The 15,029-nt window shown below is 32.7% G+C and overlaps 1 protein-coding gene across 1 annotated transcript; it reads right to left on the bottom strand.

Annotated features, from left to right (window-relative positions):
• Positions 1-600: 600 nt before the first annotated feature.
• On the bottom strand, positions 601-14,307 carry LOC106458977 (zinc finger protein Xfin-like). The gene is made up of 3 exons (XM_022385342.1): positions 13,349-14,307; positions 8,402-8,463; positions 601-6,976 (listed from the first exon to the last, which is right to left on the bottom strand). The coding sequence occupies exon 3, from the start codon at positions 6,886-6,888 to the stop codon at positions 1,006-1,008; it is 5,883 nt and encodes a 1,960-aa protein (XP_022241050.1). The 5' UTR covers positions 6,889-6,976; positions 8,402-8,463; positions 13,349-14,307; the 3' UTR covers positions 601-1,005.
• Positions 14,308-15,029: the final 722 nt, after the last annotated feature.

The following is a 15,029-nucleotide window of genomic DNA, read 5'->3' as shown; positions in this document are numbered from 1 at the left end:
GAGTTCTAAAATTTGCATCGGTTTTTAAAATTGATTGATTTTTGGATTGTATCTAACAAACATTTGCATCAGAAAAATTCACCGTTTCTTTTTTAAGTGTTTTGCATTCAATTACTTTAATATCTTCTTCAATTGTGAGGATTAATCCATCAAGAGAGTCATCATAATCATCATTAATATTGATTTGATCAGACGTAAAAGTATTTTCATTACATTTTTGTGAAGAACAAGCTATGTCGTTTCTGAACTCTTCAGCTTGAAAACTTGTAGATGGCAACAAAGGATCTGTGATACAAGAATTATTGGAGAAGTGTGTCAATTTGTTTGTAAGTTTTTCAGCAGCTTGACATATCTCCTGCATACAAACTTCTGTATCTTTTAATCCAGATTGATTATGTATTTCATTTGGTTCTAAATACAAGTTGAAATCTTTTTTATAATTTTCTGTACATTTTATATCATTGGATACTTGACTTACCATTTTTTCACATTCATAATTTTCTGTATGATTCAAAACAGGTTTATTATCAATTTCACTTGGTCCTAATTCCATATCAAGTTCTTGTTTATTACTTTCTGTAGGTTCCAATTCAGTTTGTATAAATATTTTTGCTCTTCCAAAATTCTCACTGTGTTCTTGTTTATATTTTTTCCTATTTTCTAGTTCCAGTTGCTCATCTGGCACACCTGTTCTTTGGTTAATGCTATTTTCTTTGTGTACATCCTTTTCTGTATATTCCAAGTCAGGTTGCTTATCTTTTTCTCCTGACTGCACATTTTTGTCGTGTTCTTGTTTGTCACTTTCTATATTTTCTGATCCAAGTTGATTTCTTGTTTCACTTGATCCACGATCAACATAGTTTGTTAGCTTACAAATGTCTGTCTTTTTATCTGTTCCACTTAAATGTTGATCCATGCTGATGACTTGTTTACAATTTTGTGTATGTTGTGATTCAAGTTGATCATTTTTTGTACATTTTGTTTCCAGATGCTCTTCACTATTGTCTAACCCCTGTTCCATGTGACTATTTTCATTATAGTTTTCTTTACTATTTTTTTTGTCATTTTTATCACCATCTTGGTTTGATACTTCATTTTTTCTTTTTCTGGGTGATTCATGAGTACATTTTCCAAGACATCTGTTAATACAACTTCAAGTTTGTTATGTTGACTAAGAGCATCTTTAATAACTTTTATTTTGTTTTCTATTTTATTAGGAACAACTACAGTAAGAATGGATTTATTTGTATCTTCACCTTCTATTGGTAGATCCATCTTTATTACTGACTCTAATGTTTCTTCTTCAGCAACAGAAGATCTATTCTCTCTTATTTTTCCAACTGTTTTAACATGTTCTTCAGCTAATTCATCAGATTCATTTACACCCACATTGCTATTTAATAATGCAATTGTACTGCTATTTGAGGGACCCTCAATTGAAGTTTCTTCAAAGGGAGACAAGAAGCGATCATCTGTGAAAGATTGTCCTCTATCTCTAAAGAACAAATCTTTGGTTTCATCTTCAATGATCCAGATTTCCATAGTATCATACTTCAGAAAACTCTGTGCCTTCAGAAGAGCTTGGGGTTGAAGATGACTTCTCATGTGATCCCTCAAACATGATGGCTGCATAGTAGTGTAGTCACAATAGGGACAACTGACACCCCCTGTGGCACCATGGCGTTTCTGATGACTTTGGACAGCATCTTTACGCTGATTGACATATGGGCATCGGTCACAATGAAAGAGTTTTTTTTCTCTTTCTTCAGGAAGTTCATTGACTTGAAGATTGATATAATCTGTCAGTGATGGCTGAGCTTTAAATAATTCAGGTTCTTTGTTAAATAATGAGGAAACATTTTTAGCATAAGTCTGGATCTGACCTCTCTCATGGACAGGCTTGTGCTTCTGTAAGTTAGCTGCAAATTTTACAGAGTAATCACATTTATCACAAGTATATCTATTACTCTGTCCATGTAGGGTGATATGACGTTCATACCGTGCAATTTTAGTGAACACAGCAGGGCACTTGGGACAGGAGTGGACAGTTTGGGTTTTTGATTCTACTTTTTTGAAGACATCAAAATCTTTAGAATGAAGCCTAACATGAGTTGTCAAATTGTCTATACTGTCAACTGCATAAGAACAAGAAGAACAAGCAAGTGATCCATTTCCATCATGCAACTGCATGTGAAATTGAAGAGTTGATTGTTTATACAACTTGGCAGGGCAAAATAAACATTCATGAAGCTTCTGAGAAGATTGAATTTCATGTCTATCACAAAAGGATCTAGTCTCTGCCTCTTCGTGTAACAGTAACTGACCGATAGAATTTGGATTTTGTTCCAATTTACCATTGATATTGTCTACCAGTGATTCAACAGGAACACTATCTTCTGAAGCCAACTTCTGATCTTGTACAGAATTATTTTCCTGAAATTTTTCAACTGGAGGCCCAAATGATGCTTCTCGCTTGGCTGCATAGGCTGGAGTATGAACAAAGAAATGCTTATGAAGATGAGGCTTGTGCTTTGCCCGATAATCACAATGTGGACAGGAAAATGGATAATTAGACCCATGAAAACTTTTGTGTATCTTAAAATCTGCTGTGCTTTTAAATACAGCTGGACATTTGGTACAGAAATAGCTAAATACTTTTTTCCTCACCATAATAAGAGATCCTTTAGAAGAGGCAGCTCCCAATGGATCAGAGTTATTTGCTAATGACAAGTTTCTATCTGTAGATTTTTGCTTCAGTGGCACAGGTTCTTTCTCATTCCAACTCTCTACTCCTCTTGATGCTGAATTTAGAAACTGATCAACCTCACTTTCTTGGTGAAGCTTTAAATGCCCACTGAGAACTCCCAAGTTATTGCAATGATAGTTACACAATGGGCAAGCAAATTTGGAAGGAGAATCTTTTTCATGCATTGCTTCATGACTAAGCACATTAGTCCTATGTTTGCTCGTCATTGGACAATAGTGACATTTGTACATTTTGATCTTGCTACCTTCTGATTTGTCATCTGCTGGCTTTTCTTCTTGTTTTTCCTTATCCTCCTGACCTAGTTTTGTTTGAGATGGTTCAGAACTATTGTCATCTTTGTGAACTTTCATGTGTTGAATTATAAGATGCTGACGTTTTGCCCAATATGAGCACACAGTACATCTGTGGGAAGCAAGACTGTTAGGACGATGGAACTGTTTATGGTATAAAAACTGAGATCTATTATCAGTTTTATAAGGACAGCCATCACAGGAATACTTCTTGAACATTGCTGCAATCCCAGTGTAAATGTGTGTTGCTGGTTTCCTTGGTAAACTACTCTTGGTTACTTGAACTACATTTTGATATATTTCCATCTTATTTTTGCTGTATGTTAATGCAGTGCTATCATTTTCAAGACTGTGACATTTCTGGGAAGCTTGACAGTTTTCAGAGGCCTCTGTATGTAATTTCATGTGCCGTCTGAGAGGTTTCCTAAACTTCACATAGTAAGGACAATACAAACATTTAAACACAGCTCCTTCCCTTGGTTGATGTTGCTTCATGTGGAGTTTCATATGAGAGTGTTTCACACAGGTGTACGGACACACCTGACAACTCAGTAGTTCTGATGTAGGTTCACTTGGGAAGCTTAAATCTTTATCTCCAGAATGCACTTCTGACAAGTAGAGATTTCTTCCTTGTTGAGAGACAGTAATGCGTTCCTCCAAGTCTTCAAGATTTCCTTCATGCCTGCTCTTAATATGTCTTAAAATGACATGCCGCCAATTTGAGACCAAGCCACAACTTCGGCAACGGAATGGCTTAAGACCAGCATGAACTGCCATGTGGCTAACAACGACCTTCTTTGCAATATGTTGAAAATTGCAATGACTGCAGTAAAAGTACTTAGTTTCTGGTCTAACTGTACTTTCTGTAGTTGCAGAGTCTATCTGTAATGCTTGCTCATTAAAATCCTCCACAGGAAATGGAATGTCTGGTGTCACAACAATACTAACCATGTTCCCATTTAAATCTGGGGAGTTTTGGTCACTGTTCATAGAATATTCATTGGCATCAAAACTCTCTGTACTATCAGATAACACACAATCTTTATTTTTTGAGGACTTCATTTCTAGAGGTACATCTATCAAGAAGTCTTTGTATTTTTCATAGTCCCTTCTACCTGTTTCATCAGTTAATAAACAGGTTGCTCCTTGGTGATTGCCATCTCTCACCATTTTCATTTTGATATGTTTTGTGATATCCCATTGCCAGTTAGATTTGTAGCAGCAGGCTGAACACATGAATGGTTTTCTATTGAAATGCTGTACAATGTGAACATGGAAACGCGATGCTGTACGAGTTATGAATGGGCAGTATGCACACTGATATTTTTTAACAATTTTAGTCGTTACCAAGGAAGAATTAATAGCATACTCTTGTCCGGTTTGTTTCACTTCACTTTTTGTATTTTTTACTGAATCTACACTTATTTCTTCTGCATCTGAATATGTTTTCAGAGACTTGCCAGGAACATTTTCTTCACCTGATTCTTCCTGAATTTTTGAGTTCAATCTTTTAGCACTGATACTCAAATCTAAAGGCATATCTTGGTTTACAGAGATTTCTATATTTGATTTTTTTAAACTTGTAGGTTGCATATGAGAAACACCTTCTACACTAAATATTGATGGTTTATTCTGGTCCTTATGTTCAACTGTTTCAGATTTTGAAACATTTTCACTTGTAATATAACTGGAAATTGTTGGAAGGGAACTTCTAGGATTCTTTATTTTCATCTTTAAGACAGGTTTTTTATTGACCAGTGGCCCCACAGGTTTTTCTGGGTGGTATTTTTGGATGTGTCTTGTTAAGTCTCCTCTCCACTTACACCTGTAATTACAATAGGTACACTTGAAGGGTTTTTCTCCAGAATGGACACGCCTATGTTTCTCTAACTCAGACATCCACCGTGTCTTGTAGCCACACACAGCACATGTAGGCATTGGCTTGTCAGATTTAAAATTCTGCAAAGATGCTGACATGCGAGGGGTTTGCACCTGCATATCATAAGATGAAGAAGCTAGAGAATTTTCAGAGCTATCTGATGCTGGCTGAACTCTACCACTAGATTGCATTTCCTCTCCTAAGCATTCCGACAGCAAAGTTTTAAGAATTGGCATTTTTTTGTTAGCCTGTCCTGATGAAACCATTTCTATAACATAAGCAATACTGTTTGCTTGATCACTATTCTCATGCAGATGCCTGAGGTGATGTGCTAAAGAAGGAAGCATGTCAAATCCCATTCCACAAATAGGGCAAGAATGCAATTTCTTGGAAATGTGACAGCTTTCATGTTTCTTAAGATCTGATGGCCAGGCTGCACGATAAGAACAATAGCTACATTTATAATTCTTCTTGTATACTTTTCCTTGTTTCACAGCAAAATTAGAATCAGAGCTGTCAATGGTTTTTTCTTCTGTCACAATGGTTAGGCTATCTTTTTCAGTACTTTGTGAATTACACGTTTCTTTTGAGTTTCCTGGTTGCTGTTCTTCTATAGATGAACTTCTCTCTTCTTCATTAGCAGAACTGGTCCTCAGGTTTTTCTTTTCAATCTCGTCCATTTGTTCACCTAGAGAAGAGTCATGATGTTGAAGTGTATGACTTTTCAAAGCTTGCTCAGAGTGACAGGTATAACTGCACTTTCCACATTTGAACATTTCATCATGAAGATGATTTTTCATATGCCTATCCAGATTCCACTTATAGGTTGTTGTAAAATTACAAAACTCACACTTGACTTTTGGTAGAGAATGATATTTACAGTGCTTTGTATACCTAGCTTTTTCATTGGTAACATAATCACACTGTAAACAACGAAAGAATTTTTTCTTTAGGTGAGATATTTTTTCATGTTGAATTAAAATCATCTTACTCTTTGCACGAAAATGACACTTAGAGCATTGATAGTTCTCTTTTGTACATTTTAAAGCTATACTTTCAATAGGAACCATATTTCTTTGTTCAGAATATTCTTTACTTTGTTCACTTTCAACCACAGGTTTGTTCATCATTGTTAATTTTTCTAAATCTTTCAATTTGTTTCCCCCGAAAGGTTTTAGTACCTTCTGGTGGACCATACCACAGTGTCGCTGTAATTTCTGAAAATGCTTTGAAGCATATAGGCAGTATGGACATTCATAAACAGTTATTCTTTCTCTGTGAACTTGCTGTCTATGATAAAGGAATTCTCTAGGGTTTATTGTGACTAGATTACAGAGTTCACATGTGTATTTTCGACGAATACGAACTGGTCCTAATTCTGAACCTCCAAGACTACTTCCTACTGATGTTGAAGGCATTGAATCAAAAAATGAAGCCTCTTCTAAAAGTTCTAGAGAGTTTTCAAAACCTTGTGTTCCTGCTATAATGTTAGAATTACAAAGAGAGGAACCAAAGTTTTTGTTCATTAGTTCGTCAGATTCATTCTTTTCATTAGCTGGTAAAGAAAGTGGCAAAGATAATAATTCATTATTATTTACATTGCCACCTCTGCCAATATGATACTCTCCTTCTAAATGAATTTTCCTCTGATTTTCATAATGTTTCTTCTCTTTCACTACAACTTGTTGATGAAAGCTTTCTTTATGGTAGCACAATGAGGCTTCATTTGGGGCTACATATCCACACAGGTCACAGGTAGAAGTGCGACGTATTCCATGAATAACCCTCTTGTGTCTGTACAAGTTTGCTTGGTACCGAGAAACAAAAGGACACAGTGGACAGCTGAAAACTTTGGCTGAATGAGCAATGGCTATATGTCGGGCCAAAATGTGTTGACTTGCAGCTTCATAGTTGCATGTATTACACAGAAACTTTTCTTCTGAAGTAGACATATTTCAATGATTAGTTACATGGAGATCACAGGTTGACATCAAATTTATACATATTTTGAGAAGAGAAAGAACAATTCATGCAGATATTCTGAAACAGGAATGAAATTATACTCAGTTTTTTTCAAAGTATGATGAACTTTTAAAACCATATTAGTTTTTTGTAAAATAATCACATTATTTTAAAGTATAAAAGTACTACCATTTTAAAAATTCCAAATTACGAATAAGATTATTCCTGGTTACTGTTTGAGACAGAAGCTATATTTCTTATATTTAGACTTATAAGCATAATTAAACATATATTTGATTATCACCTGGATACAATACTAAAAAGATATACTACACAGACACACATATATACATACACACACACATTTTGAAGCATCATGTGAAATTGCTCATCATACCCTTTTTTTTTTTTTTTTTTTTTTTACTTAGTAGACCATGTCTGTTAGGACTGGCTTAGGATAATCATTTCAACACACTTGCATTTTCTAAAATGAAAATCCTGAACTAATTCTATGAGTTCATCTTCATGAAAAGCAAACTGTCTACTGCTGTCTACCACAACTAAAAAGAACATATATATATCAATTTGTTTGACTAACACTCACAATCCAAATTAAATATTTATTTTCTTAGATCTACCACAGAATGCAAACTAAAAAAAAAAAGAAAGAATTATTTTCACTAAATTATTAGAAACAAGTTTACAGTTTGATCATAAAAGAAACTCCAATGTCCTAGGTGACAAGTTGTTTGCTTGCGGATTGAATTCCTAGTGGTCTTAAGACATTAGTGCACTATGGGTCATGAATTCAAGTCTTAATAAGGGTAGTTTGCTTTTCACTCACTTTTACAATTGTTACAATATGGCATCCAAATAAAAAAAGGTTATATATGGAATATGTGTGTTGTCTTGGGTGATTATTGAGTTATGTGGTATATCACTTAGTAGAACATCAGTCTTAAGATACTATGAGCCATGTGTTCAAGTACTGATCAAGAAAGACTGCTTACCATCTGTTGCTGATTGCTATATTATTATTGAACTGGGGAATAAAGATCAATTACTGGAAAGCCACTAAAATGCAGAATTCAGTGTTTACCTTTTCAATCAAAGTGAAATGAAGTAATTTATTTTTCATAAGTGTGCAAATATGAATAATTTACATTATCAAACCAAACAGATTTAGGTTTTTGATTTTCATTGGGGCATAGATTGTTGCAGAACCTAAAGACTTTGGGCACTGAATTTCATGCTCACTTTAATACAAAAAAAATGACAGTTTCTTTTTTATGCAATCATCCATTTATATTGATTTCTGTTTACAAAATATGTTTTCTTTTTAAAATTCAGTCATATATTAAATTTTTTAAATCCATTTCATGCCAAACAACCAATTGCACACACACACACACAAAAGATAAACTGAATAATAACTGAAACAAACTATAACAAAATACAATTTTGGGTATAAATGTATTGCTTTTAAACTAACAAGCTTCTTACCTTTTGTTCAAGCTACAAATCACACTATCTAGGAAAAATGGATATTCTCTTTCTATGAAATCCTAGAAAGCAAAACATTTAGATAAAATTAATAGTTTGAGATAAGACACAGTTTGTTATATTTATTATCTTTCATATCAATCTTTGCCCAGCACTTTATATGTATATTAAAAACAATTTTGTTTCCAACCTTTATAAAAAAAACACTTGTGTTACTTGTACATATACATATATCTGTGATAACACATTAAAAAAAAAGCCATTCTCATTCATTGGAAAAGACACAGAAATAAAACCAGACTTGGTATTCTTGATTAGCACAAACCATTACAAAAATCATGTGCTGTAAGCATAACTATGGGGAATTAGTTAGGAATAGTTATTAGTAAGTTAACGAAAAGCCATAATCTTTCTCAATGTATTCAATTTACTTATTGCAAAAAATATATAACATTTTCACCCATTTAATTATTCATCAAAACTATAAAAAATTCATGTTGTTTATCAAAACACTCTTAAATTATGATAATAAATAATTATCATTATAACAGTCTCTCTCTCTCCCAATTTTGCAACACGTAACTTTCCTTATCTTAATATGTCGACTCAAACTATTCACAGTACAAGAATTGAGGTTTCACTAGTCTCACGCAACATCACAATAACTTTCTTGCTCTTAAATAATATTAAAAATCCTTATAAAAATAATCAAGAATTCTATCTGCTACATGTAATTACTAGGCAGAAGACTTCAGGATTTAATTAACAATCAACCCAAATCCTCTTTCTTTCTCCCTACAACACCAATGTAATACCTTTCCTATTCTCCTTACCTCAAATGCAGAAGTTTACACTTCTCAATATTAAAGTTCACATTCCACAAATTAGTAAGTACACAAGTGCCATGTTGATAAATAAGAACCAATCCAGAAAAACATCTCCAAAATATACTCTTGCAGTAAGAGTTACTTTACATACATATTTAATCTATGACTGCTAAGGTAAAAACAACCATATCACTGACTTCTACATCAGTTAAATTGTCAGCAAAAAAATACATACTAATATTAAATTTGATGTTTGGTATACTTTTTGCAACTACTTTAAGAAAGCTGCTAGATGATGTAAAAAATTATATCCATTTTTACCCAATGACCTTAAACTTTATTAATGAAAGATAAGTAATCAGTATCTGTGACTATATACAAATAAGTGATTTTTGTACAGCAACTGAAGTAAACAAATGGGTGGCCATGACTGAATTCTCTATCAATCAACAGGATAAATTGAAAAAACTGAAAGTACATTGCTAATAAGAGCAGTCTGTCTCAAAATTATAATGGCACCTTTACAATATGGATGATGACAGTTGAGAAAATTGACAAAATAATAATTTTATTTTTTATTCACTAATATAAAACAAATCTCGCACAGCTTTGTAGACCTGAGTGGTATTTAGTTTTCTGGTTGAATACAGTATATTTTTGTGCAGTTTTGATCCTTCTAACTTGGGATGGACATTGAGTTACTGAAATTGGGTCAGAGCAGGGTTACAAGAATGATTCCAGAGATGGATGGTTTGTTGTATGAGGAAAAGTTAAAAACTCTAACTCATCCTCTCTTGAAGAGAAATGTACCAAGGGTATTCTAGTTGGGATACCCTTTGATGTCCCATAATTAGTTAGTAGATCCACATTTTTATACTTAGTATTTTAACTTCAATTTTTATTATTATTAAATTCAGTTTTTAAACTTATTGAATTCCAGGTATTCCAAGTTTTATTTATATAATGTTTGGTTGGACAATCGGGTTCTATAGTGTTTTAATATTCTTATCACTAAAGCTTTAAGATTAAATGCTGTTATTAGACTCACCTTTAATACTGATTTTGTAATAGCTAGTCAAAACAAGTTTTTCTATTGCTTCCACTGTTTTTCTATTACTCTTAGGTTTATCACAATGCTTTAACATTTTTGTGATGAAATTCAGGTAACTGGTGGTTGCACTATTTTCATTTTTAACTTATGTTCTGGTTTTAGTACATTAATAATCTTTTTAAAACAATTTATTCTATGCTTTAATCTTTCCTTTATCAAGAATTTCACACTTGAACTTTTATGCCATCAGATTATCATTTAATAGCACTATTAGGCATATAGATATGACTTGATGCTTCGGTAATACTCCCAAATGATCTAATTAAGCTGTCCTATTGTTAATTGGCATTATTCTTTACATGTTGTTTTATCATGATTTCAAAATTACATTTTCATATAGAATAGCTATTTATTTACCATTTAATATTTGTATTCTTCACATTTTGTTATCTAAATGATAGTTTACAGTTTGAAATTGAAAGCAGTTTTTAAATTCCATGAAGAGATTCATGATTAGAAATTTTTTATTTATTTAATATATGAAAAAGGGTGCTCTCAGAATAACAAGAAAACAAATCTAGACATTCTCTGGTGGTTCAGCAGTAAGCCTGAGGGTTTCTTACATTGAAATCTGGAGTTCTATGTGGATGGTAGTCACAGCCCATTATATAGCTTTGTGTTTAACAAACAAAATTAAATACCAGAGTGAAAAAAGTTTCATTGTTCTTAGAATCTTGGTGTTGAGTTTTAACTTTGGTTTATATGAAGATCTTATTTTCAGTTTCTTAAATATTTTCCCTTCATGAAGCATATAATTTGTCTCACAAACTTTGACAGCAGTCAGATACATTTATCAAGTCTAATTATGTGAAGATCAATAATCAGAAGATGGTTTCAACAAAAAATTAGCAGTTCTTTAGTAATATTGTGCTAGTTTTTAAAAAAAAGTTTTTAAAATTCATTATCAAATAATAAAAACAATGTTACTATATTTTTCAGAAAACATTATTTTTATTCCCTCAAAAATTATGAATTTCCTATTTGATATAATTAATTACAATTAAATAACAATAACTACATGATTTATTTTATATTCAAATTTTAATTAGTTAACATAACTATCTTTTTTCCATAGTTTTCTGACACTGTCAGATAATTAGAGCAATTAACTTTGAATGGAATTATTTGAGTATTACAATATCTTTGTTAAATAATAATTTACTTTAAAATACTTTAGTGTCAGATTTGACTAATTTATGATGATTGAAGACCAATCTTTTTTTTTTTCACAATGTACTACTTTTACCTATGCTACAAAAAATTGACTTTTTTCTTCATTTATATTTACATATTTTGTAAGAGACATAGCATATTAACAATGAATTTTGTTATAGTGATTAATACGCAGACTGGCCTTGTTTTTTCTTTTTATAATTATATTCTCATCAAAACCACCTAAATATAATTTACTAATATTTAAACTTAAAAGCATTATAATAGTATGTATGAAGCTAATCTTTTAAGCAATCATGGTAAAGTAAATAAAAAGATTAAAAACAAGGATTATAAAGTTCTGAAAATAATTATCTTATTCTGAGCAGTGTTTCATACAATATTAGTTATGGCCATTAAACTAAAGGGTGATTATGAATAAAAACTCATATTTAAATTTACTATGGCATAAAAACTACTTGTCCTAAAATAACAAGGTTTCACTAGAAGTATAATACAAATCACAAGGTGTTTCAAAAATTGTCACAGAAGGTGTTCAATATGCTTTCCATAATTTTCAAACAGCATTTCAAGCCTAATACATGGATAATTTATTCTAGACAGTATTCTCTGATCCTTGTAATAACCTACACACTGATATACATTTTACTCTAATCACCAATATTGTATTGATGAAAAAGATCAAAAAGAGAAATAAAAGCAATGCTAGTTTGGGAAAAAAATCATTCAGGTGAACAAAAAAAAAAAACATTAGTTCACCTCTACCACAGTTAGTTAATACATAATAATATTAAATATGGAATTTTCTTTGAAGTCACTCTGTATATCAAAACTGAAGCTCTACTCTTCAGCCCTCTCCAGAAAAAAAAAAAATTGGGCTAGTAAATTTGAAAAAAGGGGGATTAGTTTCCAATAATCTAATATTTTTGTTGCTTTTGGATCATTCGAATTTGATATATATGTTCAAGCAAAACAACTTTTGATACAGAATAAAAATATTTTCCTTTTTACAACCATGACTTCTCCACTTTAAAAAACAAAACAAAAACAGATGATATGCCAACGAACTGAACAGTTAATTAAAGGAAGCTACTAACACAAACAGTAATATGCCATTGTAAGTAATGGAAGTATCACAAGATATTGTCAAAACTAATTTGAATAATTTATTAACTGCCACCGTGAAACAACATAATTTAGGAGTATTAACTATTATACAGCTCTAAAGTTGTTTAAGTAATTTTGGTGTTTAATCGATCTTCCAAACGTCGTAATGCTTAATCATTTAATGGTTAAGCTATCGCCCAATGACGACAGATGAAAGTTAGAAACAAATTAAACACCTATTAATACTGTATATTGAAGTACCAATTAAGGCCGAACGAGCTACACCAGTTAATCACACACACATGTACAAAGTAACGACAAACAAACATACACACAAAACTCGATGTTTGGAATACAGTGATTTCATTTAAAGCTAAAAAAATTGAAAAAATAAATAGACGCATATTTCCAGAGTTTATATGATTGAACAACAAACTTAAGTTGATTCTGTGTTTTGTCTTCTTGTATTTTGGATGACTGTTCGCCATCTTGCCAACTCATGAAGCCTGCCCTGCACTTGCAGCAAAACTGCTGGTTCTGGGTGGGACGAGTCGATAGACCACCGAGACACCGGAAAGAACTCTCGAAGACTCAGTAATTTCAATAGTAACTTTATTAGCCTATTACAATGACCATCGATGAATTACCTACATTTAACGTGCATTCGCTACATTTGGATAATATTCTCCATGTCTAAATAAATCTATTTCAGAATATTAATCAACTTACCAACTGTTGGCCAGCTCGGCTCACTGAACAGTTCGGGAACATAAGCCGTGTGGTTCTACAACCAAGGGCAGCTCTGAAAGCTGGCGAGGATTGGAGAGCAGGAAGGAAGGCTGTCACGTGACCGCGTGAGTACCATCCTTGAAGCACAGGTGAACAGCAGATCTTCAGCTATCAGAGTATATAGTCTTTGGCTGACAGAACTCGTACCTAGTAGGAACCTACGGGTAGACAAACAGATAAAAAAATGTTTGCTTCCAAACAAAAGATATATTAATATTGGGTCTAATGTACTGGTAGAAGTAGTAGCAGGTCAGTAACTTTGGAATCACTACGATTGGTGTGTCCTTTACCTTTGGCGAAAATTGGTCTGAAGATTGAGAAAATACCCTTTGTGTCATGTCTTACTCTTAATCACATCTTGTTTTTGATGAATTTTGCATTTTGTCATTTGAAAATCTTTTTTCAATGTGTTCACCTTTTATTTGACCTGAATTTTCCTATATAATATTCAGTAACATCTTCATCTTCACCGTACCTGTTTATTTCCAAATATTACCCATAAATAAGAACATTTAGACCCCTGTTAATAAGTGCTTCTTCATTTTAAATGAATTTGTATGGAGGCCCTCTCGTTCATCAAACGATTTCAATAATTAGTTCCTAGCCAAAGGTACTGCCTAAAGACGTTACATGTGATTGTGACGTCTAGTTTGATCTGCCGTAGTAAAGAATGATAAGAATTAAACTACGTTTCTACAGTTCTTACTGTATCACTGTAGGCCTATTACGGTTAGTGTTAATATTTCAAATGACCATCCAACGTTTAACTGCTTGTCACGTACTTGTTTCGATTATTTGTAGCTTAGAAATCAATCAACACGATGTTTTGTTTTAAAACACAAGGATGATTTTAAACCACACGTAAATAGCGCTACATACTTTCAATTGTGAAAACTTTTTTCTTTTATCAGCAAACATAATTGGTGAATAGATTGTTAATTATTACTTTCAAGAATCAAGTATATGTTATTTTATCGTATGCATGGTTTATCTAAGTTTCTCGACCTATAGGTACTAAAACACCAATAGAACGTGGCCAGCAAAAAGAATTGTCAATCAGTGCCAGTTATCCTATTTTGCTTTGTGTACGCTTTTACCGCTCCTCGAAGCCATTTCTTCCCGTACTCAGGTCTGCCATGCTGTAGGGTGTCCCATATTACAACGCATGCGTCATTCAGTACCGCGCCAGATGTTTACTTGCATTCGTGGAACAGCACAGCTAGACTGTGTCCAAAGTTGAACTGCGACTGAACAGCTTTATGCCAAAACGCCCATTGTATTCAACTAGAAGTTTCTAGGTGTACGAAAGGGTACTGAAATATGAAAGAAGTCTGAGGTCTTTAAAAAAAGCTTGGGCACCAATGAATGTGTTTAAGTGACTGTTAGGTTCCTGAGCTTATTCAATGAATTATCTTATTTTATATATAGAAACAACGATGGTGTCTTCATGCTTGATCTGGTCTATTATGTTTTCACAATTACATATTTGTCAAGTCTTAATGCTTTTGTTTAGACAATAATATTAAACCAATTCTATTTCAGCAGTTAACAGGCTTGGAATGAAAGTGTAAAGTTTTCGCAACATAACACTACTAAACAGCCAAGATTTTGTTTCGTCTTT

This window comes from Limulus polyphemus, unplaced genomic scaffold, assembly GCF_000517525.1.
Source record: "Limulus polyphemus unplaced genomic scaffold, Limulus_polyphemus-2.1.2 Scaffold540, whole genome shotgun sequence".
NCBI classification, from domain to species: Eukaryota; Metazoa; Arthropoda; class Merostomata; order Xiphosura; family Limulidae; genus Limulus; species Limulus polyphemus.
This window is presented reverse-complemented; position numbering and strand designations above follow the sequence as displayed.

Excerpts from the sequence above, each read along its gene's own strand:
- LOC106458977 (XM_022385342.1), bottom strand. The coding sequence starts at position 6,888 with ATGTCTACTTCAGAAGAAAAGTTTCTGTGTAATACATGCAACTATGAA.